The following is a 24,874-nucleotide window of genomic DNA, read 5'->3' as shown; positions in this document are numbered from 1 at the left end:
GTAATAGGCAAAGAAAAGTGGCGACAATCCTAAGGCAAAATCTAGGTCAATCACAAGTAGACAGACGAGGTCAAGAAAAGACTGTTTCTATTCGTGCAAGGCAGTCGATAATCTGGCAGAGAGACTTAAAAAGTGCTGCACACAGATGAAACAGACTATTAGCCATGACACAGGTGGACTGAATGAGTCCAATAAAATGAAAAGACCTGGCAGGAAAAACAGGAAGACATGAAAACAAAAATTCCCAGGCATGGTATGACAGACGTGAATCATTACAGTGAAGACTATTGAATATTATCAAAGCTGTGTATTAGCTGTTACAATTCCTAACTTCTTTCAGTGACACAAAATGCACACATTTAATAAAAGAATAAATGACACAAGATTGTTTTGATTTTTATTATTGATTAAAAACATATGACAATTAGTTAGAAAAAGGAACTCATCAGTTTTAGCTAAAATAAATAAAAATAACTATTTTAAAGGAAAAATATTTATAACTACAAAAGTCTTTTCTGGTGAAGCACCAGTAAAAGTAGTAGTGCTGTAGCCCCATTCACATGTAAATCCCAGACTACATTCCTGGGTCGAACAAGAATTAGCGCCTTTCATGCATGCAAATTAGTTCCAGTAAATTACCAGGTCAGCCCTTTTTACGCTTAACCTGGCAAAGTGGGAGTGGATGTACCTAAAACCAACAACAGATGGTAGTAAGGCAAGGGATATAGCTTTAACTGATCACGCCAACCTCTAAAGAAGAATTTCAGCTGGAAACTACAGCTGTCAAACAGATGATTATCCACAGCAAACAATGGCTTCGGATCTGATGGTTCTTATAGTGGTTCGTAGCTTAATGAAACTTTCAGAAGAAATACAATTTCAGTACATTTCTCAATCAGAGAAGCAACTTGCAGACATCAGGGGAAGAGCTAAACAAAGACTATGAACGTCTTATGTAATTACGCAAATGTGTGCCTTACCCAGGAATCTAACAGCTTTATTCACACTAGAGCGGCCCCAGTGAATTACCAGGAATGATATTATAGGTGTTGACCCGGTCAATTTTACCCAGTAAATAAGTTCTGGCTTTATTCACACATAACCCTGACCCAGTAAATTACTGGGTAAGGTTGTAATTGTGAAAGGGACTTTAGGCTAATATTCTAGAGAGGTGTAGTAGTTCCAAGCAGCAGACCCCAGTTCAGATCACACTTCACAAATTCATCTGGATTTTTGTCCGGGACTGGATCCTAGTGCATTTTGGACACCTTTTCCCCACAAAACATTCTATGTGAAAGCAGGCCTTGCACACTGTGAAGACAGAAAACATATTGTGTGTGAAAACAGGTTGGCGCATTCAGGGGACTTTTCAGTAGTTTTACATTAGTGCTCATATCTAAGATACATTTATAGCTAAGCTACATCGTATCTAAGATACATTTGTACCTTAGATACAGTACATCGAAGCTTAGATAGAATTTTTCTGCACTCGTAATTAAGGTGCACTGATTGCGTGGCGGATTTCAGATGTCTGGTTTTTGCAAAGCTTGATCCACCAATACTGATTTTAACCAATGACGGTTTCTTTATGAGAACCTCGATTTTCAAAATTTAAGAATAGCATTGAAAATAGTTTTTTCTGGCCTTTCTGTTTGTGGTCATTAATTCACCATGCCAGAACCACAGGGGATTACATGTTGCATTGGTAATAGGACAGTTGCTGGAGAATTGGGTTTACTTGTATTTCAAGACAGACCACATGATTATGGAACTCACATTTTATCTGTCTTTTGCGTCTTACAGTGTACCAGCTGTCAGATTTCCAAAAGGCTGCTAACATTTACAAATCCAGCATGTTCCATGAGAAACAGACCTTAATAGTACAAAGGAAATAAAGTAGCACACGTTTGCTGTGTTCTGTTCAGCCTTCTGTCACTTGCTGAACGTGACAGAAGGTTCTCTTCAAGTTTCCCTTGAATTAGCTTCTTATAGTTCTGTTTCCTTTGAGTTAATTTACTTCAATGCCGTAACCTTTTGTCTATTTCACTTACTAATAATGTTACTGAGTTATGCGGTTTCTCCGTGTTAACCGGTTTCTCCATGCATCTCTACTTGTATTCAAGTTTCTACAATGAATTCATATAAATCAGCATTCCTCCTTGCTCACCTGTACATCGCTTGCATATGTCTCTCTGAAATGGAAAGATGATGTCCTTTACTCGACAAAACTCACAGATAAAACCTCGCCCCATACACAGCTGTGGGGAAGAAGAAAATGTCATAGAGGCTAGCTTCCACAGTGAGTCTGATTTGAACCTAACAACGCATTTGAACTAAATCAAGAGCATCACCGCGCGGCCCTGGCATCAACCTGAATCATGTCTCACTGTTCAGCACAGTAAGACTCACCTCACAGTGTTTAATGTGTTCGATAGCAGAGTTCAGCACCGCACGGGCCTGCACCACCAGCTGACCCTTCTTCACTCTCTGGAGGTCTTCCATGGAGAAGAGGAGAGGCTCCTCCATCAGGTGAGCAGGAAGTTCCTCAAATTCAGCCAATATCCTACAATACAAACACCATCACATCACAAACTGCTTTCTGTTATTTTACCAGTAGGAACGATTTCAGCTAAAACCACAGACAGTTATTTAATGTATATTTTAGGGAGATAATTTATTTTATTACACATGAGATTGAAGTTATTTTAGAGTAAGGTTTGCTGGATTGGTTCAACCTTTAGTCCTATTGGTTTTTTTTTTTTTTTTTTTTAAAAAGGGGGAATAAAATACGAAGTTTACCTTAAAGGGGACATATCATGCTTTTTAATGACACACTGAAGTATTTCAGTTGTGGTCTATATAAAGTGGAACTGCAATGCTTTGGACTAAATTTTGTATTATTGTTGCCCCACAGCCCGTCTTTTGCCCCTGTTCTGAAGTGCATCTAAGAGCAACTCATTTTGGTCTTGTCTCTTTAAATGCAGATAAGGCACTTCACCCACCCCACCCCCAGGTCCACTCCACAACATTCAGTCATTTTAGTGGTATGCTGGAGGATGGTATAATCAATTGTGTGGGTTATTACATCCAACAACTGAACATTTTTAGTACAAAAATGTTCAAGCACAAGCTACATTGTGTACACTTGTAGCTTCGAAATCCTTCAGCTTGGACTACAAATTGTGATTAAAAAAAAGACCTTTTTAGCAGTTCCGAAACAAATACTGCAAAGCTATTGTAAAAAATAAATAAATAAATAAAAAAGTTAATAGAAAATAGAGAACTGAGTGGCTTGGAACAAAATTACCTAAACAGAATATAAAGATGTCTACACAATACCTGGACAGACTAAATTAACATTTTCTGCACTCCTAAAGTACACAAAAAAATATGCCTTTACAGAGCTAAAAGGTGAATTTTGCATGAGACATCCCTGTTAATAAAATATAATAAACTGCTCCATCAGCCTTTACGAAGTAAAAATAAGTAACCATTAACGTAGATTTGTTCAAAAAACCAAGCAAGTTTCTAAAATGCTCTTTGTTAAATCATTTCTGTTAAGATTGTTATCAATAATATTATTAATTATTTGATACCAGTACTGGTGTTTTTTTTCACTTTTATATTCAGTTGTGCTTAATGTTATATATCTTACAACACACAAAATGCTTCTGCAGTATATTTTAATTCTTTTTTATTTAATACTTGTTTAAAACAGGTCAGTCTTAAATTGCAGCTGGTGTCTCTTAAAGATAAAAAAAAAACATCGGACAATCATACAATAATAACATAAACAATGTAATGCAAATATATATACATAAAGACATGAGAACATAAAATTAAGAGAAAACTGTTTTGTCTGTTATTATGGGTTGAGTGCCACTGAATGAACTAAAAGTGTTCAGCACTGATGTTTCTTCTTTGGGCTGACTACCCAGCCTGCCTCTGATTGGCTTAGATATTTTCTAACCTCTCTCTCTCTCTCTCTCTCTCTCTCTCTCTCTCTCTCTCTCTCTCTCTATATATATATATATATATATATATATATATATATATATATATATATATATATATATACACACACACACACACACATTGATTCTCTTGGATCTGCAATAAGCTGATGACAGTATGCAGCCGAAAACTGTCTTTTTGTCTTTATAAAAAAAAAAGTTTAAATGCAGAGTGCTGGTTATCTAGTCTTTTGTATCTCTTCAGAACCGTGCACTAACCCTTCTGTACGTTGGACTCATGCTGATTTTCTTGTTTGCAGGATTGCAGGAGTGAAATGGCTGACTATTCAAAGAGGTGTGGTCGCATGACCAATTTCTTTAATGGTAACCTAGAAATAGCGGATGGCACAACTTCCCCACTCTAGGCCATGCGGTTGCATCTTCTAAATTCCCAGAATGAAAGGGCACAGAAACACCACAATGACCTAATATTAGAACTAAAAGGTACTTCACCCGCACACATCCTCGTCTTCCTTGTAAACTGTATGAATTATTGACGCATTGTTACTGTTGGGTGCCTGGGCAATGGCAGAAACACAATCGGTTGGCTACAGTCAGTATACAATCGGTATACGCAGTCTGTTACCATGAAGAGCCAGCTCCTTATATTAAGAACCAAGGACACTCTTTTGAGGACAGCAATGTGCCCATTTTGGTGTGGGAAGACTGATGGTTTGCGAGGTGTGAAAATATCTGTCAATTTTAAATATGAGGAACCAACATTAAACATAGGAGATGGCCTCAGGTTCCCTCTTCCCAATTCTACAACTATTCTTCAACCATTCACACCATAAGACATGAAATCATTTTAAATAAAATTGCATTATAAACGCCGACATTGTACCTTTCAGATAATCTGCAGGCTTTCAAAAGCTTTTTGATGCTAATCAGCTGCTCCCTCAGCTCCTGAAGGACAGATAAAGAAAGGTGTGTGTGTTTATTAGCCTTTTTTTAAATCAACCTTACAGTTGCAAAAGTAACTCACCCTGAACCTGTCCAGCTCTTTAACTTTGCTGTACAGCGTCTTTCCCACAGAGGTAAGGTCAAACAGAGGCTGACACCATACTGAGTCCAGCAGCTGCTTGGAGAAATCGCTCACAGAGTACCTGCAATATCAGTCTTTTAGAGTCTCATTTACTTCTCCGTTGTTCACCAAAACTGTGTACTACAAAGATATTTAAACCGATTTACAACGGGTAAGTATATGGGTCAGACAAGGTTTGATCGTTATTTTTTGTGAAATAAAGAAAACAGCAGCGGCTTGTTTTAGCAGTATTACAATTTAGTGGGTCCCAACTGGGACTTTACCTGCCAAAGTCCCAGCTGGACAGAACTCGACCAGGAATTACTGCCTCTGACCCACTGTGGCAGCAGTCACAGAAATATCTGTCATACAGATTAGAAATAATAAAGAACAGAATTTATTTTTGGAAATATACTATATTATTGCAGACCGAAATAAAGCTTTTGACATTGATAACGCCTCTTTTGCATACCTTCCCAGATATTCACAGTAGCGCAGTTTCTTGATGTATCCTGGAAGGAGAATCAGAACTTAAAACATTGTTCTCTGTAAATTAACATAAACATTTGTTTCTCGGTTTACATTTGGTCTGAACTTGATTTAGGTTCATTGCAGCTACTGAATCTGAATTCATGCCACACATCTGAACTGATCTGAAGCTGATCTAGGTCTAGTGTTCTAGGTCCTGTAATGTGTTTTCCTTTGGCGTTTAATGAATACCTGTCATATGAGATTTTACAGTTTTAAAATGGCACATTTCTCATTAAATTGAACTGTGTTGCAAAGACTCATCTAGCCTGGGTGCGATTTGCTGGGGGGGATGGGGGGGGATTTAGACTTTTTATTCAAGGTTTTAAACAGAACCAACCAATGAAACCTGGCAGAGCTGGAACATTAGCCAATCAGAAAGAGAGTAGGGCGGGTCTTTGCAAAGCGGACTGCCAGTCTGAGGTTTATCGGTGTTTATCATTTTAACTTTTGGAAGAACATCTCAAACTGACCACAGATGCTATGAATGAAAGTAGCGGTGGTCAAATGTTTTATTTGGATTTAAGTGAACCAGCAGGTCAGAAAGTTCAGCGGATAGAATAGCTGACAACGACTTCCCTCGTAAGTGTGTAAATCTGCTCCTGCAGTTAATTAATGAATTATTTCCACCTGTGGCCATGTCACCTGTCTGCGTTTATTTCCTCGCTTCCAGTAATTTAGCTGATGAACGAGGTGACCAACCAGGGATCTTCCCATGATTCACTGTTATGTTTTATTTAAAACTGAAAAAGTAACGCTCTAGCTCGGCTAATTTAGCATGACGTGCTTTTTTTTTTTTTAAGAAGAAGGGTCGGAATGTGAAACGATGTCCCGGTTTGACTGGGTCTGATTCGGAAAAAGTAAAAAAAAAAAATGTGGTTTTCTGTAACAAAGAAGGCAGAGCTTATTTTATCTTTAAAATAAAGTTAAGTTTTTTTCTGATAAACTTTAAGCAATTTTACTAAACTTTTTAAAAATTTAACCTCCCATCCATGGATTTTCTATACCTGCTTTTCCTTACAGGTGTTACGTCATGCCGTAACTGATTAGAAAATGCGGCTTGACGTAACACAGGGTGGTGGAGGAGCTGGTGACCATCTCCAGCAGTCAACGTGCGATCTGTGTCAAATTAAAATGTATGATGTCATGATAGTGTTGGTTTTGTGTCCCTCTTTGTCCATGGCTGTCGTTGGCCTTGTATGATCATAGGATTGATTTATATTGAATGTGACAGTGGAGTTAATGTACAGGTGTGAAGAAGATGATGTAATGATGCAAGCTGCTGTATTTTGAATTAGCTGCAGTTTACGGAGGGTTTTGAAATTGTAAAGTGGAAAGGTGAGTGGACTGTGGACCAGTTTGGCAAAAGTGCGAAGGAAGAACTTGCTTGATGCTGCAAATATTAAAGTTAACCAGGTGATGTTATGGATGGGGAAAGTGAAGGAGATTATGGAGAGGGCTGTCCAGGATGGTGCCAAGGCTCTGAAGCTGGAAGGTGGGAGAGATACAGGAATTGTCAATGGAACTACCAGATTTGGTTAAAGTGGACTTTGCACAATAAGCAAATGTGGTTACTAAGGTGGCATGACGTCCACGGCCCCGGGAATATATGGGCTGACTAGAATTTTGTTTTTCAGTCAAATTGATTATTTTTGCTTTAACCCCTGAATATAATGGATTTTTCAAAAATTATATTAATACATGACTTGTGTCCTTCACATTTGTAAATTTAATTTTTTGTTTGTTTTTAAAGAGTATTATTACGTTTTCTGCTCAAAGCCCTTAAAGTAAACTAATACCCACTCCAGAGTCCCGACAGTAAATGGCTCAAGTTTAAAAACAATAGTCTAACCTACTGAATCTAGCTAGCTACCTGAAAGAACATCTGCTAGCTACCCATTATTAATAAAACTTTTATTCATTAATAACATTGTTTAAAATGATCCCCCCCCCCCCCTCTGTTTTTTTGCAAATCGCACACTGCATCTAGCAGCTGTCACCATATGATAAAATCTGGTGAATTAAGTTTAAGGTATTATTATTAGCCTTAGATGTAAAGGTGGGTGCTTTATGCCAATCACCCTGTACAATTTCATTGTGAAATAAGACAGGAAGTAACTGTTGGGTCACCCTGTTGTTTTGACAGTAGGGTAATAAAGACTTCTAGTCTGGCTAGCCATACATCCCTTGGTTAGAAAAGCACAAGAGAAGCCTTCCCTCCTAAATTGTTTATGTGTCAGTATTTCAGATAGCCAATTAAAAAAAAAAACAGTGACAGACAAGCTATGTGCTAGCGCTGAGTACTACAGCTGGCTAACCATTAGCTGCAAACAATCCTGAAGTTAGTCTTCAGAGGATTCTTATACGTGTGAAAGTAAAAGGTTATTTTAGTTCTCTAGTTAAGGTTGAAGACAGGGTCCGAAATTAATACTCGCCAGTCGCCAAATACGAGTAAATTTCCCGTTTGGCGAGTAAATTTCAGAGGGCTAGCTGCCACATGGCGAGTAAATGTTTGTACCAAATAAATTAAAAATAACATAAAATAACAAAACCCATCTGGGCTGCGAATGACCCATTCACAGCTCTGTCCCTCCAGAGCTCAGACTAAACTCCGCCTTCTGCGGAGCAGGAGGCACGGGGGGAGAACGACTCCCAGATAAAGTCATCATTCAGAACCAGTCATGGCTGCACGCAGGATCAGAAAACAGTTCTGCTAACCAGATACAGTCTAAAACGCCAATTAGTCTGTTTATAAGTTTCATTTTTATTTATTCTGCATTTTTTTTAACTACGTGCGCTGTGTTTCTGTGCTTCACCGCTCTTACTGCCCCCCAACTTTTGTTTTTAACGACACAGAACCAGCGGTGCTTTGATGGGCGTGATTCCTTGCGCTTGAATTCAGGTGCACAAAATTACGTTTCATGTAATGAAGGTGCGCATTTTATCATGCGTAAAGATGCAGCGCGAACCCCTGCGTGCTTTAAGTGTTGCAGCTCAGGGAAAAATGTGGGTTTTTTTTATTGCCTGGATGTGAATCTGATAATTCATATTGTGCCTTTTATAATAAACTCAATATTTTCCTATCAAAGGTAGGAAACAAAGATTTCTCTTCCAGGCTCCAGTCAGCCACGCCCCCAACCACGCCACGTAGAAATTAACATAATCTCACTCCTAATTTTTGGTATAAATTAAGAGGTCTGGTGAGGACTAATATTTTGGCCGGTAATAAATATGCCTGGCCGGTTGATTTTTACATCTACCGGCCAACTTGGTGGGTGAATCAGGAAGTTAATTTCGGACACTGGTTGAAGATACTCAGGAGAATCAAACATGAAATGGATGACTCTATGTTGAATGAAAAGAGATTCATGAAAGCTTTGTTCTAATTGTGAAAACAGGGAAATGGAGCTCGTTCAATACATTACAGTAGCGTTAGATGAGGATAAAGAAATGGACCAGTCTAATCTGGAAGAAATTATTTTACAGATTCATTAAAATAGTTTGTGATTTTATGAAGCTTCAACTGTATTTTTAAAAAGTAACAGAAAAAATGCTGATTCTTAGTTTTTCTTAAACTGCTAAAATCTTGAGCGTGTGAACCCAGTAGCATGAATTGTCTTGTGTCATGAGCTGGATACTTTGCTACATCCCTAAAATGTGTAATTATAACAGATAACAATTGCCTCACAATATCCCTCAACCATAAATCACTGGTAATTCAACAATCTGGATTAATTCTCCTCGATACTCACTGGGCTCCACTTCCGTTCCACAGCCTGCACACAGGTAGTGTTGTAAGGCCACCACTTCACTCCGCCTGGAAAGGGATAAAAAGTTATTTAAGATGGGATTTAGTCAGCATAGGAATAAAGCATTCCCTTGGTGTTGTTTTGTTTTGGACATTTTTTGTCAGCTCAGGAGGAATTAGGACCTGTGTGGTGGCTGGACAGAAAAAATGATCTGGAAGCTTGGTGGTGCCCAGTTCAAGGATCCTCTCATCCTGGTCCTCAGGCGGATCTCCTCTGTTAGGCTCCCGTACTTTACCTCCACACCTCCAGTACCTGGCAGCTAGTGACGACAAAGAGATGAGTGTTTTATGTTAATAGTTATCCTGCAAAACACAAACTCATGGGCTGTGAAAAGGTGACAACAACTTTGTATCATTGTATCATAAGCTAGAAATGTTATGAGAAATTAAAATTGCATTTTGAAATACAAATCAATGGAGACACGATTATGAAATAATATTTTTGTCAATATTTTGGTACCAAAAGCAAAACTGGAACAATGAAGCAACTGATACTTAACAGCTTACAGAATGGATTAATTCTAAGTTCAATATTGTTAATTTCACCAGACAATCCAAACTACATTTATAGTCAAATGATTCATACTTATCTGCCCCTCTTTATATCTCTCTATTTGTGAATTGGAGTGGCTGTTTACAGCTTTACCTATACCTCTGTCAGGCTCCCAGTGTGTACAGCTCCAGTCTAATCACTGTGTAGATTGTCATCGAAACTAAAAAAATAAATAAAATAAAAAACTTTTCGTCACAAAAACACCTTTTGGCTCTTATGTTTTCACCTCTTGCAATGAGCTACGGAGGCTTAGCCTTCCTCGATGAGGCACATTGGAAGGAAGCCACTTCTTTTTGAAGTCCACCACCAGCTGCTGGGCCAGCCATTCTGCACTGTTACCGAGATACCAAAGGCACATTCAGAAACTACTCAGTCGGACAAATGTATGCTGTTGATGGATCCATAGAAAAAGGATAAATGTCTTACTTTATGACCAAATCTTTTGGCAGCAACACTGTGCCGACTCCACAGTCTGAAATAGAAGGACAGGATAATTTCTTTATAACATGACACGAAAAATGAAAGAACATGTAATACAGGAAGTTGTGTGGCTTCTCTGAGCTTGTTTTAATATTTAAGAAGTTTACCCTTTGGTTATCTGATCAGATAGATTTAATGTGAGTTTACATCCTGCTGAAGTTCTTGTTTCTGTTCTCTATAGCCAGAGACAATAAGAGTAATGAGATTTATTCATTTCATATGACTAAGAACTTCAAGTGGCAGCAATGTGCAATACAAATCTAACATGAAACCCATTGTGGTGTATTTTTCTTTTAAAATATCATTCAAAAATGTAAAAAAAAAAAAAAACTAATCAAATACTTAAAAGTAAATATTAAAACCATAACTTATTAGGAAATTGCTTATTAAAGGGATATATAGGGAACAGAAGATGTATAATTCCCTACATAACTGAAAACAATTGCCATATATAGGTCTCCCCCTGCTGGTTATTAGACAGAATACACATTTACCAAGGGATTTAACCTGCTTTATATACAGCCCTATTCATTATATCTTAAAATTATAATTTCCATATATTTTAACCTGTAAATTATTCCCTTGTAAATAACTTTCTCGTGGCACTGAGATAAAACACTTTGTACAGCAAGGCTTTTACCTTCAAACCCGCTGTCAGTGGAAAGGATTGATTGACTCTGTTGATGTTTGCCATCATATCTTTCTGGTTCCTCTGCATTTATACCCCACATGTGATCCTTTGAATCTGCACAATGCGTGTCCATCTGCGACGGCCTTGTGTCGTCCTGTAAAAGTCTGCGCTTGCAGGTGGGAAGTTGGGGACCACATTCATTGCAACCCTGTCTGGGTTTGGGTGTTTGTCCGGTCCGTCTGTGCACCGGGCTGTGCTGTCCAGAGCCCATCTGTCTCTTTTTGCACAAGGTGCAGTGTTTGTCCATTAGGGAGTCAAAGCTCAACTTCCACTTGACACCTTCCAGAACCTCCAGAATCATATCCACCACAACAAAATGAGCATTCTCCTGCACACACAATCATTTACACAAACATTAGTGACAAATCTTTGCGGAAAAGGCAAACTCCTCTAAATTTCGCTTGCCCATATCTGGGGGAGGGGGGGGGGGGGGGGGGGGGGGGGTTTCTTGGATAGCACTACCACACATCCCGACCCAGTGAAACATCTGGGCGTTTTTCACTAACATGATTAAGATTTCATAGATATTTAAAGGTATAAAGCCACGTAATATGTTTATAAAAAAAGACCAAAAACCGTTTGATCATGATAAAATAAGGTTATATACACCAAGTCTCCATCTTCATATTGTTTTGATTGTCCTTTTTGAGACGAAAGATAATTTGCTCACGCGCGCGATTAACAGATATAAACAGAAGTGGCGACATCTAGCAACAGTATTGCAGAACTATCATAATGCTTAATTTATACATCAATTGTAAATACCTTAATTAAATAAACCATTCTACAGTAACGTTAAGAGTGTCATATCCGAACATTTACTCGCATCAATCAACTCTGTGGTTATATCTGAGCCTCGGCAGCTTTAGCGTCCACTTCAGTGAGCACCAATGTTCATACTGTATTCCCAGCGACATTCCAGTCTTTTCCCTCTTGGAATTATATATTTGTTTGTGCTTTTTTTCACTGGATCTTAGACCTTTCTTCACTGTTTCGCTGGAACATGCTAATAGCTGTTATCCGCTTCCTTGTTTTAACCCCTTCTGTGCATGTGCAGTACATATTTCTGTTAAAATCATAAATAAACATGAAAGGCTTTGTTTACTAACAAATTGAGCAAAAACTAAGCATAAAACACCAAAATAAGAACTAATACGCCAGTAGGACATGATAATCTTTTGTAAAAACGTTGCATGCAACCAGAGTTGGGTATTGACATATAAAATAAAAGTAAAATAACGTGGCTATGCACCTTTAAAGAATGTTCCTTCTATTTAGAACAATCCTGTTAACTATTTTTAGTTTTGAACCAGAGACAGTCTAATGCTGGCAAGATTGTCAAAAAACTGTAATTTCCTTTGTTCTAGAGCAGGACTGGAAGCTGTGGATCAGATAACTTACACATTAGTCCCCGATGGTCTATAACTTATATTTATTTTATAGGTCAAAGGCTCCTAAACTTCTCAGGCTGCAACCGCCAAAATAACAGTTCCCGAGACTTTATACGTGAATAAAGTCATAAAATTGTGAGAATAAAGTAGAAATTTTATAAAAACTCTAACAAGAAAGTGCAGAAAATATTTTTCCATGATTAAATACATAAATTTACTAAATTGAAACAAGTATATCTCTGACATTGTAAAGTCAGAAATTATGGATAATTTTAGATCATCTCGTGACCCCCACATGGTGTCTTGTGACCCCCCGGGGCTTCCCGACCCCCACTCTGGGAACCCCTGCTATAGGCAATACAAAACTAGGAGGCCGCTATTTCCCACTAAAAGTATATGTAAATAGCAATAGAAACCTAATCTTCAGGACAAAATGGGTTAGAATCTAGTAACTACATCATTTAATTAAATAAATAAAAATGTATGTGCTACAATCCACCATAAGATAATTTAGGCTGTAAATATGGCTCATTGGTTAGATCCTAACTGGTGAATGGTTACTGAGCACAGTAACTAAACTGCAGAGCTTGCCTATAGCAGTAAATGACCATCACACTGACTTTGATGGGTCAGGCTGACAGATAAAATACATCAATTCAACATGCAGCAGCACAGGACTAACACAGTCCTGTACAAAATACAATAATACAATAATACAATAATACAAAATCTTTCAAAAATATAATGAATACATATTTTAATGAATTACTGTCACATTTAATTGTTTGTTTAGATGAGTAATACTCAGTATTTTTTGTTTTATTTTTTTTTTAAATCGTCAAAAAATGTGTTTATTTTTATGCTCACAGAGTCATGCTCAAACATTCAAACCAAAGTCAAAAATCTAAATACGTTGTCTAATCCCTGAAAAACAATCTACAGAAGTGCTCAAATGAGGTTCTGTGTTTACCTTATTTTTAATAAATTCTAATATAGTATTACCTGTTAACTGAAAGACATCCATTCTTTCTATTAATTAATAGCTTCTTATACCTCATAAAAGGGGAACATGTTTCTCTGCTTAAAATTAAAAGAAGTTAGTGTTTCCTAAGACCTTGAGAGAACTAACACATTTTCATCAGTGTGATAGTTACAGTCTAATTGTTATGCAAGTGTTAAGCATAAGTTGGTCAGTTAAACTTGAATCAGAGATTCATACATTCATCACAAGATGTACATACGATTTTTTTTTCTTTGATTTTTTTTAAAATATTGACTTCTCTCATTTAAGTCAGTAGTGTAAATTTAAAATCTGATCTTGGTCAAGTTACTGACATTTGTAGCAGGTATTCACTAAAAACCTGAAAATAAATGTAAAAATGTGCAAAATATGTTATAGATGCTTTGGATGAAAGGGAAAAGAAAAAAAATGCTCAAACTGCCATGGAAAGATTCAAACTTAAGGTGCTGATGTTCACTAACTTATTTCATGTAAAAGCATTGCAGTTGGCAGTGTTCATACACAAGGTGGCGCTGTGGATTAAGGAATAAACAAATTGGTTTTTTTATGAACAGTGCTCTGTGTGTGTATATATATATATATATATATATATATATATATATATATATATATATATATATATATATATATATATATATATATATATATATATATATATATATATATATGTGAGAATGCACTACAATGGCTGAAGTTGCAGAGTTACATCATATATCATGAGAATGCATCTTATTTTATTTGTGTTTGTTTGTTGTTTTAAGCTCTACAGTAGAAAAGGCTACAGTGATGACTCAAAAACTAGTGGACTCATAATTACAGACCTTTTCAAGCTCACAGCTGGTCTTAAAGATGTCTGCAGGGAAATCCAGGATGTCCGAGCAACTTCTATCCTTGCTGTGAGGTGTTGAGGAGGAGTGGCCTGACACAAAATAAATATACACCTGTTAAGATTCAGCACTAATCAATAAATCAATAAGAGATCTCATGTCAATCTTGTTAAAGTGGCAGGTTTCTCAGCTGTATTTATCTTTGATACTTATGATTCAACATTTTGCCCATTTCATTTGAAAGGAAATATTATGGCTGCATCCGAGATGTTCTAATTATAGCTCCTAGCTCCTGCTCCTCGCCCTTTCATGAGGTCACAACAGTAAGAACTCTATCATGGGGAGGAAAGGAACTTTGGGCTGCAATGCCGATTTTGAACAGACTTTAACTCATACGTCACTTCATGACAGAAATGCACATGGATGATTATAGTCTGTGAGGTGGGCTGTGCTTATATGTCATGCCACGCAAAGGATTGTGGGTTCCTTCATAGCTCCTTAAGCACTGGTTAGGGACATTGTGAAGTTCCTATCCTAAAGGAACTATGATAGGAAGCATACAGACTCCTTTTCCTACCTCCTTCTTTATTACCTTATTTGCACTTTATTTTCACATTAACAGTGAAAATAAAGTGCAAATAACAAAAGACCTTGCGCAACTAGATAACACTGCAGATGAGATACCAAAAAAAAAACAAAAGCAAAAACACAATGTGTAAACTCAGATCAACATCTCTTTTAACGAGGTAATGAAGGTAAACTATGAACAAACCCATGTAAATGTAAAGACAAAAAAGGATGCTAACACATTCTGTTTCAGAGACAGATGAAAACGTATTTGGCAATGCAGAAGAGTAAAGTACGGTGGCCCTGTGGTTTGCACATCAGGGCCATCGTAGTAAAGCCATTGGCGTACGCAGAAGCTGGTTCAACCTTCCTGAATCATTGAGTCAACATCCAGTGTACTGCCTCATCAGTGCATACTTTTGAGCCTTCCCTCCACACAGCTACTTCAATCTTATGTCGCATTCCTTTTGCCTCTGAAAATAGAAATAGAAGCTGGGAACTGGGTAAACCTGAGTAAAAAGCGTTCCAGCAAATACATTCGGAGAAGCTGAGATTCCAAAATGAAAACAAAAGAAAATAAAACGTTAGAAGTCCAATATGGCGCAGGGCAGCAAAGCTGTTGTTTTGTTCCTAGTACCTCTTAAAAATATCCTTTAAAGCTGTTCTTTCCACATGCAAACACCACTTTTAATTTGTCAGCTCAGTGTAGCAGCTGCTACATGTAACATTGATTTTAGATGCACTCTTACAGCTGTCCTGTAAAATAAACATGTTGTCATATCAGCTTACTGTTGTTGACGCGAGGAGCTGCCATGTTGAATCCGACAATCGGCTGTTAAAAAGTTCTCAGACTTTCCTGGAGAAAAGTCAAACTAAAGCGGTCGCTACAGTTGATTTTTCCTATCAGAAGGATTTCTGAGTTCCGACTGCAAATTGAATGCAACATTAAGACCATTGCTGCAACATGTGAGCAGGGTTCTGCCGCACCAGCTATGCAAGAACAATGGACAGAAACGAGAATAACCGAGGGCTTTAGTGGAGCCACCCTCAGCTACTGAGAATGCAGAACCTGAGCATAATTAGATTTGCAATTAGCACAGAAAAGAAGAGGACAACAGCCACATAGCAACTATATAATCCCTAAATTAATTAATTAGTACTTTTGTTAAAATTGAGTAAAATAGGAGTAATGTTTGTTGTTAATCAATAGTTATTTAGGGCAAAACATTTCATTAATTTTATCAGTGGTCTCGGCAGGAGTAAAATTGCCTTGAATTCAGATGAAAGTTACAGTAATAACAAGACACGTTACAAACCGAGTCCACCCATGTATGATGAGGGAGAGCATTATGGATTGTGAAAATTAATTTTCTTCCTTTGCTTCATACATAAATTAACTGAAAAGCTGTTAAATACTTCCAACATAAATGTAGAGTGGATGTTTAACATTAAAATAATGTTAAACAAATGTGTCCGGCAGACAGCGACGCGGATGAGGAGCACTTTGAGGTGAAGGTGTGTTGTTTGCGTACTTCGGAAATGACGACTTTTCTTTTTAAGAAGAAAAATTTGGAGATCCTTTCTTTTTATGACCGGTATAAAAACTAACTCAATTGACGACATAGAGAACAAATTCAGCTTCTGAGAATGGCAGTGGGAGGGATGCTTATGAAGTGAACAAAACCCATCCAGACACCTTTACTACCTCTCGGACACGCAGAAGTGAGAGCTGCAGATAAGAGATTTCAATGGAGGACAAGGACACAGAAGAGTGAACCAGCAGTCTTAATTTTCATCAAATTTGGGCTTTCTCTGTAACTGAAAACATAAAAAAAATAAAAATAATCCAATTCTGCATGCTTGTTGAACTGTCTTTACAGCATAGGCACAATGTTTACCCCTAGCAGCCAGCTATTCACCAACTTGAAGTGAGCATTAGGCCACAGCTCATGTCCTGATTTGTACATAATTCATTTAACAACAGTTTCTCCTGCTTCTTAGAAGCTACTTCTCAGACTTACAATATGTGTGTATGCATAATTAGACTTATAGCTTTAAATGTGTGAGTCTAAAGGGTTGAAAACCTCCCAAAAGAGAAGCCCAGATCAATGACACGTAAATATTTTTATTACCTGTCCTGTTAGGTGTGCTGCAGCTGTTTAGGCTCCACCCTCTGTGCTCCCTCTCAGATTGCTGAGGAGTTCTGTTGGTTCGGTCCTGGATGGCTTTGGATGCTTGCTGAACGAAGATGGCCAGGGGCTCCACTTCCTCCTTAAAGCATGTCAGACACTCATGCTGATCAAACGATGATGAAGCGGAGGAAGGAGAGGACGAGTACATGCTAGGAAGAGTACAATTTTAGTCAAGTTAAGATGATTACAAGATTTTGTGTCAGAAATCAGACATTTGTTTAAAGTTAGGTCTTTTGATTTAACATTTCTGCAGATAACTGAAGTTGGTTTTAAGGTAAAAAAGAACAAAACTCACAGGTCAAACAACTTTTGCGTTCACACATTCTTACCTAAGGGTAGGTTAAAGAGATCAATTAAGCTAACATGCATGTTTTCATACTGTAGTAGGAAGCTGGAGTACCCAGAGACAACTCATGCATGCCTGTATACCTGTTTTTCCTGCCTGAGTCTGACTGCTAACCTGTGTTGCCTGACCTGTCAGTCTGTCCCTGGACTTTCTGAACTTGCCTGATCCTTGTCTGTTTACCTTTCCTGCTTGTGTACCGAGCCAAACCTGCTACCTGACCACCGAGCCTGCCTGACCTCGTCTAGCCTGTAAGCCTGCCCGTGTATCAAACCTGGATCAGTTTTCCGACTCTGAGCCCGGATTCTGCACTGGACTGTCTTGCGCTTCTGATTTCCTGGTTTTTGACTTAGAACTGTTTTTGACCACGAGCTCTGTCTTGACATGTTTATTATTCTGTCAGTCGTCCCGGTTCCAGCACACAACCTGTCCGCAAATAAACCAACTTAAACATACTGTACTTGCTGCTTGTCTGGTTGAATACTGGGTCCCTCTGTTCCGATCATGACAATAAGTTTTTTGGGAGAAATACTAATGATGGTGTTAGCTGTATTGATTTTAAAATCGTGATCAAAAATAAAGCTGATGGTAAAACGACAGTGAAACCATCTACTTTTTATATACAAACCTAGCAATAGCATCGCAGCTAACCACAACAATAAGTTAGAAAAGTAGCATTTCATGGGTACCATCATCCATTACTTCAAAAATAAGGAGAGTAAATAATATGGAAATAAGGATAAAGTAAATGGATAAATTATTTATTGGCCCTCGGCAGATATTAATGTGTGATAAATGTTATAGAATAATCCTAGCTATCAATTTCCACTAGGTAATGAAACTTATCTTTCTTTATAATACAATTATTTATTTTTCTAGATGCTGTCAAAATCTTTTATGGCCAAATTGAAAGTTTTATCCATCCAGTGTCACAATATTTGTGTCTTATGGTGTCCAAAATAAAATATATATTTTAAAAAGCTCAGATTCTACATAAAATGCCCATATTATGTTTGAATGAAAAAAATATTACGTTGTCGGTATAAGACTATATTTCTTCTGATAGTGAAATACTAAGGTCAACATGTGCGAAGTGTACATGACAGATAATTCTGCAGTAAAGTTTCCCCAGAACATGAAAGTCACTCTTCCTCTTCTCGATCCCAAGGAATAACATTCACCTTAAAACATGAAACCAAGCAAAACAAGTTTATCTGTCATCCCAGTTCCCACTTTTTGACCAGCTGTGGGGAACCACAAAACATTCAGGACTTTCCTAAGAATGTCCAAATACATCAAAAACTTTTCGTTAATAAGGAGTGTTTGGGCACAGTGGTGGCGGCGTAGGGGTAGTACATGCAACCAAAGTTCAGAGGCCTCATTCTTGGATGCGGCCATCCCAGGTTTGAGGTCCATAGACCTCAAACCTGAATTCAAGAATTCAAATGGATGCCATATTTTTAAAACTAACTGCTAGCTAACTGGTGACCTAATGGTTAGAGCAGCACTCTTGCATTATGAGAAGGCTGCAAGTACCCGGTTTGATCCCCACAGGCTGCCACCATGGGACCCTGAGCTAGACCCTTAGCCCCAGATTGCTCCCTGAGCACCACTCAATGTAGACAGCCCACTGCTTCCACGGGGATGGATTAAATGCAAAAGACAAAATGTCCTCTCTGTGGGACTATAAAGGGAAATGTTTCTTTCTAAGTAATGATTCTGTACTCATTTTCTTTGCTTTCAAATTTGGGCAAAACCTTTACAATATTGGTTTTCTTTCACAAGTGTTAGGGAATTTAGTCTCTCTCCTACGGTGGCCCTGAGGTGCAAAGCGCTACAACATTAACAAAAGCGCTACAATATTAAGGAAAGCACTTCAACATTAACAAAAGCGCTACAATATTAAGGAAAGCACTCCAACATTAACGAAAGCGCTACAACAATAAGGAAAGCACTGCAACATTAACAAAACGGAAGAGGTACGTCCCAGTGGGAGACCTAAGAAATCGCTGATTTCAACAACTTTTGTTATGATGTGTTGTGGAAATAAAATTATCGCGTCTACCCTGAGTTGCAACCCTTAAAGCATACAGGGCTGCGTCGTTCACGCTGCGTCTTTACGCATGATCCGCAGCCGCTGGATTTTACCCTGGTGCGCTGCGCGCGAGGGATAAACAGTGGGGAAAATGCATAAATAAAGACTGTGAAGGGCTCCTTTAGAGGGAAGAGAATGAATATTGGGTCTGAACTGAAGCTCCTGATGTTACAAGTTTCTTGAAATGACCCTTAAAAGTGCGCACCAAAATTATATGTAACATAATTTCGCGCACCTGAATTCAATGCCAAGGCAGCACGCCCACCGAAGCGCCACTGGTTCTGTATCGTTAAAAAGAAAAGAGCATGAAGCACAGCTACTGACTCTCCTATTGATTTTAATTAGGACATTTTGGTAGGAGTGGAAAGACATTAAACGTAGTGATAAGGCTGGCAGCTGATAAAAGCCCCTGGGTCCGAGGGGAGGGAGGGGAGAGGAGCGGACCAGAGCGTTGAGGTACAGAAACACAGCGCACGTAGTTAAAAAAAATCATAATTAATAAAAACAAAACTTATAAACAGACTATGTGGCGTTTTAGACTACATCTTATGGTTTGGATCACCGAGAACATTCATGTTTTTAAAAAACACAGTAAAGCCAGAATAACTTCCGGTTCAAAAGTAAAAACGAGCTGTAGTCCAATCAGCGATTTCTTAGGTCTCCCACTGGGACGTACCTCTTCCGTTTTGTTAATGTTGCAGTGCTTTCCTTAATGTTGGAGTGCTTTCCTTAATGTTTTAACGCTTTTGTTAACGATGTAGCGCTTTGCACCTCAGGGTCACCGTACTCTCCTCTTTCTAAATGATTCCTTACAGGAGATATAACTTGAAAGAAAAATGCAGTTCTTATATTGTCTTAGTTCCCAAGAAGATATGAGTCCTCTAAAATTGGCATTTATATGTCAGTTTGGATAGAAGCTGCATATGGTACCTTAATGAATTAGATGGACTGGTTTCCTTTTCTTGCCAGGAGATGGGCTTGCTGCGTCTGGAGATGACTGGACTACTCCTGGGTAGGAGACAGGCCTCATCCTTGGAATGAGGAGGCTCCTCCTTGTTTAGAGCAGCAGGTTGTGAAACCTTTGAGTTCCTGTCATGGTCTGTGAGCTTGCTGTCGTCATCGTTTTCATTACAGCAAACAATGGGTTTCTCGCTGTTCCTAGGCTTGTGTCTGGACGTTTTAGAGACTTTGGTGCAGTTCCTCCTTGTGAGTTGTTTCTGTGGGTATGGAAGGTCAAATGATGCGTTTGTTTCTTCTCCGCTAGTTTCTTGTGGTGACCAAGGCAGAGATGGGATGGAGCCTGACTTGGTTGTGTCCTGGCTCTGTTTAGAAAAGGCCTCTGTTCGTTCTAATAGGAAGCAAAATGGAGAGAAAAAAAAAGAGGATGCTGTGGAATTTCTTGTCAGTAGGATGAACTATGATTTCAAGCTGGAACAAGACCCACAAATGTTTTTGCCTTTTTCAAAGAATTTAGAGTAAAAGGGTAATCCCAACATAACGTTTTACAGTTGCTTCAGTATGCTTCAGGATGTCTGAGTCCAACGTTAGTGTGGTCAAATGAATCCCTTAAGCAACTTTTCAATCTCTATAATTCTGGCTCAAGAGTATGTAGAAGCTCACCTGAGCCTGCTGGACGTCCGGTTGGAGGTTGCTGTGACTCTGCAGAATCCAAACACCAGCTGATATACCCACATCTGTACGGAGAGGAGGACAGGCCGTCGCAGCTTCCCATCTGTATGGAGGATAGAAAGCGTTTCCTAATCACAGCAGCTTTACCACATGCTTCCTTTTGAAACAGTTTTGTTACAACAGTTGTCACTTATAAATGTCTCCACTGCCTCAGAAACACGAAACCTATCTCTAATGTACAGCTTGTCTGTTTGAAAACCTTCCAACCTTTCTTCCTGTTTACTGAGAGATTTAGGAACACGGTAGCAGCTGTTTGTTGCGTTCCAAAACTGAGTGCTTTAAGTCTGAAAGTTGTTGTTTGATTGCAATCAAAGTCCCAAGTCTAAAGGTTACAATAATGAAGTCAATTGGAATCTTTATACAGGCAATATCTAATCAGGGCTCTCCACACCGGATACGTAAATGCAGTTCAGCCTCAAATCTCATAATGGAACTCCCTGTATGTAGTAACAGATTACATTTGCATCATTTGGCAATAAACATGCGTATCAGTAGGGACATTCGCTCTGTTGCAACACAGAAAGTGTGCATTTAGTAGCTCACAAGTGATCTATTTGCATATTTCACTTGTGCATAGCTCCTGGTCTTTTCACCATGTATTTCTGGGTTTTGGCAAAAAAAAATCTCAGATCCTTTTTTTGTTGGCGCACATTGGGGATTTGGACTGACCTGGTCAACAAAATGGAACACCCCATTAAGTATTCACATATTTTTAAGGGAATGTTCTTTTTTTAATTTATCTTTGAAAAAGGGGATTTAATTAGAAATAAATCCCAAAATCCCTAAACCTTAACTCATCGACCAGAAATGTGTATTCGCGCTAAACAAATAGCACCCCAACTACTAAAAGCTAGCCTTTTGTTTAGCCTTTGGTTGAAATAACTTGAATGAGATGCAACTTGTGGCCATCTACCAGAGATATTTGCGAGCTTCGTCACATGTACAGCCCATTTCAAGACACCCGACAGCATCTCAGTGAGTTTGAGAGGTGGGCTTTGAGGACTTATTTAATACTTGGTGGATCTACTGGTATGTTTTGGATCATTGTTATATTGCATGGCCCAGTCATGCTTCAGCTTAAATATTTTGATAGGTGGTCTCGTATTTTCCTCTAACATCATAGGATACTTGCTAAAATTCATGATGGAGACTCAGATGGTGGGGGGATCAGGTGCTCCCAAACCATGACACTTCCTGCTTTGTGCTTCACTGTTGGTATGAGGTTCTTTACCGTGCATGCTGTGTTTGGTTTAAGCCATGCATATCTTCTGATCTTTTGTCAAACAATTCAGTTTTAAACTCATAAAAGCGTTATTCTGGAAGTTTTGATCTTTTTCTAGGTTTTCTCTGGCAAACTTTGGTCTTTCTGATCTTCATTTTTTATCGAAAGCAAAGGTTTTCTTTTCGCGCACTTCTAATAAAAGTTAATGAGCTTTTAATCAGCTCTTTTTATTAAATTTATTTATATTTATAATTATTGTTTATTTATGTTATAGTATTTATAGAGTAGATTGAGTTGATAAAATTATAGAAGTCAGTAACCACAGATCGATTAACTCTGTGCCTTTAAGCTAAACTGTTTCAAACCTCAAGACTTTGGGTTACTTCTTTTAAGTGCTGTATAATTAAAACTGAACTCATTGGAAATCGACACAAAATTATTGTCTGTACTGTAACTATTAAATCTAAATAAAAGGAAATGGTTTTCAATTTAATACCAGTCATGTGATATTGTCACAAGGCTGAAATCTGCTGCCCTTCCATTTTGTTTACATTTCTGCGGAGAAGGAAGTTGTGCTGTGTTGCTGATCAGCCTCTTTCCTTCTGTGTTTCTTGGTGCAGTGCCACCACAAGCAAGGGGCTGAACAGGTTGGTCAAAAGGTTCGACAAAGTGAAGCATGGAAGCAATGTACCAGCTGAAAAGTTGGTACAGCTGAAAATTTGCAATTTAGTCCCCAATCAAACCGACTCTACCAGACTATGAAGGTGTGAATCGACCTAAGTAGCAGGATCAGTATTCTGCTACTTGTCCGCAGAACAAGATAGAAAATGCACAACTGGTTTTGCTGATGGCGCTACACCTCATTAGCCTCTTTTACTCCAAGCCCTACTCTATTCTACACGTGGTGTTGTAAATAAATACAAATAAAGCCCAGCTTTTCTCTGACTGCACAGGTATCAGACTGTAGTAGTATGAGGGGAAGACAGAAGCGGAAAGTGGAGACAAGACCATCTGATCTGATCCAAAGTTTACCTCACAGAGTTGAAGTACAGGGCTTTATGAGAATGTTTTTGCCTCAGCCAAGGCGAGAATGACGAGAAGGATTTTAAAGTGCAAAACTGCAGACTTTGCAGACCACGCTGCACTGATTCGACTCTGCTTTCCTCCTCTTTCTCCACTTCTGCCACGGCTTTGTCCAGCACACACAGTGACTCGATCTGCGGCCGTGCACTCTTTCAAAACTTAATAGCTTTCAGTGTGAGTAAAATGAGAGAAAGTCTTACTAAGTCTGTGGATCAGATTTAGGTTATTAAATACAGTGTGTCTGCGTATAAAAAGCTCAAGTGTCCTTTTTCTTTTCTGTTTTCCTTCTTTCAGACATGGTTCATGGTTTGTAAATAGTAAAATAGTTCACATTACACCAACGTAGGTTTACATAAAAAGTCAGTCTTAGGGAAATGTGTGTTTACTGTGCACAAGGAAATTGAAAAGCCACCAGTTGATCATTGGCACTCCATTATAGAACAGTGGCAAAAATATAATATAATTAATTTAGCAGATTTTCAATTTTGACATTGGATATCTGCTACTTGCAGATATTCCCCATAAACAGGGACATTTCCGGGGACAGCTTTTGTCGGGGGCAGATCATCCAAAACAGGGATGTCTGGTCACCCTACTGGAGGGACGGAGTGATATTACACACTTGGGAAGAATATGTAATGTGCCTTATAATCCAGTGCGTCCTATGTGTTGACAAAGACACACATAGACGTGTTAATTCGCGGTGCGAATGGTCCGAAAAATACGGAAATTAGAATATCTTGAAAAAGTTGATCTTTTGTCAGTAATTCCATTCAAAAAGTGAAACTTGTATATTATATTAATTCATTACACACAGACGGATATAATTCAAGTGTTAATTTCTATTAATTTTTATGATTATAACAGACAACTAATTAAAACCCCAAATTCAGTATCTCAGAAAATTAGAATATTATGAAAAGATCCAATATTGAAGACACCTGGTGCGTTTAATATTACTCTAATCAGCTAATTAACTCTAAACACCCGTAAAGGCCTTTAAATGGTCTGTCGGTCTGGTTCTGTAGGCGACACAATCATGGGGAAGACGACCATTAACACCTTGTACAGTTAGGGCAAGACAGGAGAGGTCATTGCTAAAGAGGCCGGCTGTTCACAGAGCTCTGTGTCCAAGCACATTAACAGAGAGGTGAAGGGAAGAAAAAGATGTGGTAGAAAAGTGTACAAGCAACAGGGATGACTGCTCCCTGGAGAGGATTGGGAAGCGAAAGCCATTCAGAAATGTGGGGGAGATTCACAAAGGGTGGACAGCAGCTGGAGTCAGAGCTTCAAGAACCACCAGACAGACGTCTGCAATACATGGTTTCAGCTGCTGCACTCCTTGTG

The 24,874-nt window shown here is 38.4% G+C and overlaps 1 protein-coding gene across 1 annotated transcript in view; it reads right to left on the bottom strand.

The window, feature by feature from the left end:
* Positions 1–297: 297 nt before the first annotated feature.
* rubcnl (rubicon like autophagy enhancer) overlaps positions 298–24,874 on the bottom strand; it is a 28,338-nt gene continuing 3,761 nt past the window's right edge. The window contains exons 2-17 of the mRNA XM_036138892.1: positions 21,154–21,265; positions 20,464–20,881; positions 17,036–17,244; positions 14,331–14,428; positions 11,047–11,425; positions 10,353–10,398; positions 10,153–10,258; positions 9,497–9,633; positions 9,318–9,382; positions 5,510–5,549; positions 5,322–5,399; positions 4,999–5,119; positions 4,858–4,919; positions 2,410–2,563; positions 2,168–2,258; positions 298–1,311 (exon numbers count right to left, since the gene is read on the bottom strand). Of these exons, the coding sequence (XP_035994785.1) occupies positions 1,214–1,311; positions 2,168–2,258; positions 2,410–2,563; positions 4,858–4,919; positions 4,999–5,119; positions 5,322–5,399; positions 5,510–5,549; positions 9,318–9,382; positions 9,497–9,633; positions 10,153–10,258; positions 10,353–10,398; positions 11,047–11,425; positions 14,331–14,428; positions 17,036–17,244; positions 20,464–20,881; positions 21,154–21,265 (2,214 nt within the window). The 3' untranslated portion in view covers positions 298–1,213. The remainder of the gene's footprint in view (positions 1,312–2,167; positions 2,259–2,409; positions 2,564–4,857; positions 4,920–4,998; positions 5,120–5,321; positions 5,400–5,509; positions 5,550–9,317; positions 9,383–9,496; positions 9,634–10,152; positions 10,259–10,352; positions 10,399–11,046; positions 11,426–14,330; positions 14,429–17,035; positions 17,245–20,463; positions 20,882–21,153; positions 21,266–24,874) is intronic.

Source organism: Fundulus heteroclitus, chromosome 7 (assembly GCF_011125445.2).
Source record: "Fundulus heteroclitus isolate FHET01 chromosome 7, MU-UCD_Fhet_4.1, whole genome shotgun sequence".
Lineage (NCBI taxonomy): Eukaryota > Metazoa > Chordata > Actinopteri > Cyprinodontiformes > Fundulidae > Fundulus > Fundulus heteroclitus.
Note: the sequence above shows the minus strand (reverse complement) of the source record. Positions and strands in the feature narration are given on the sequence as shown.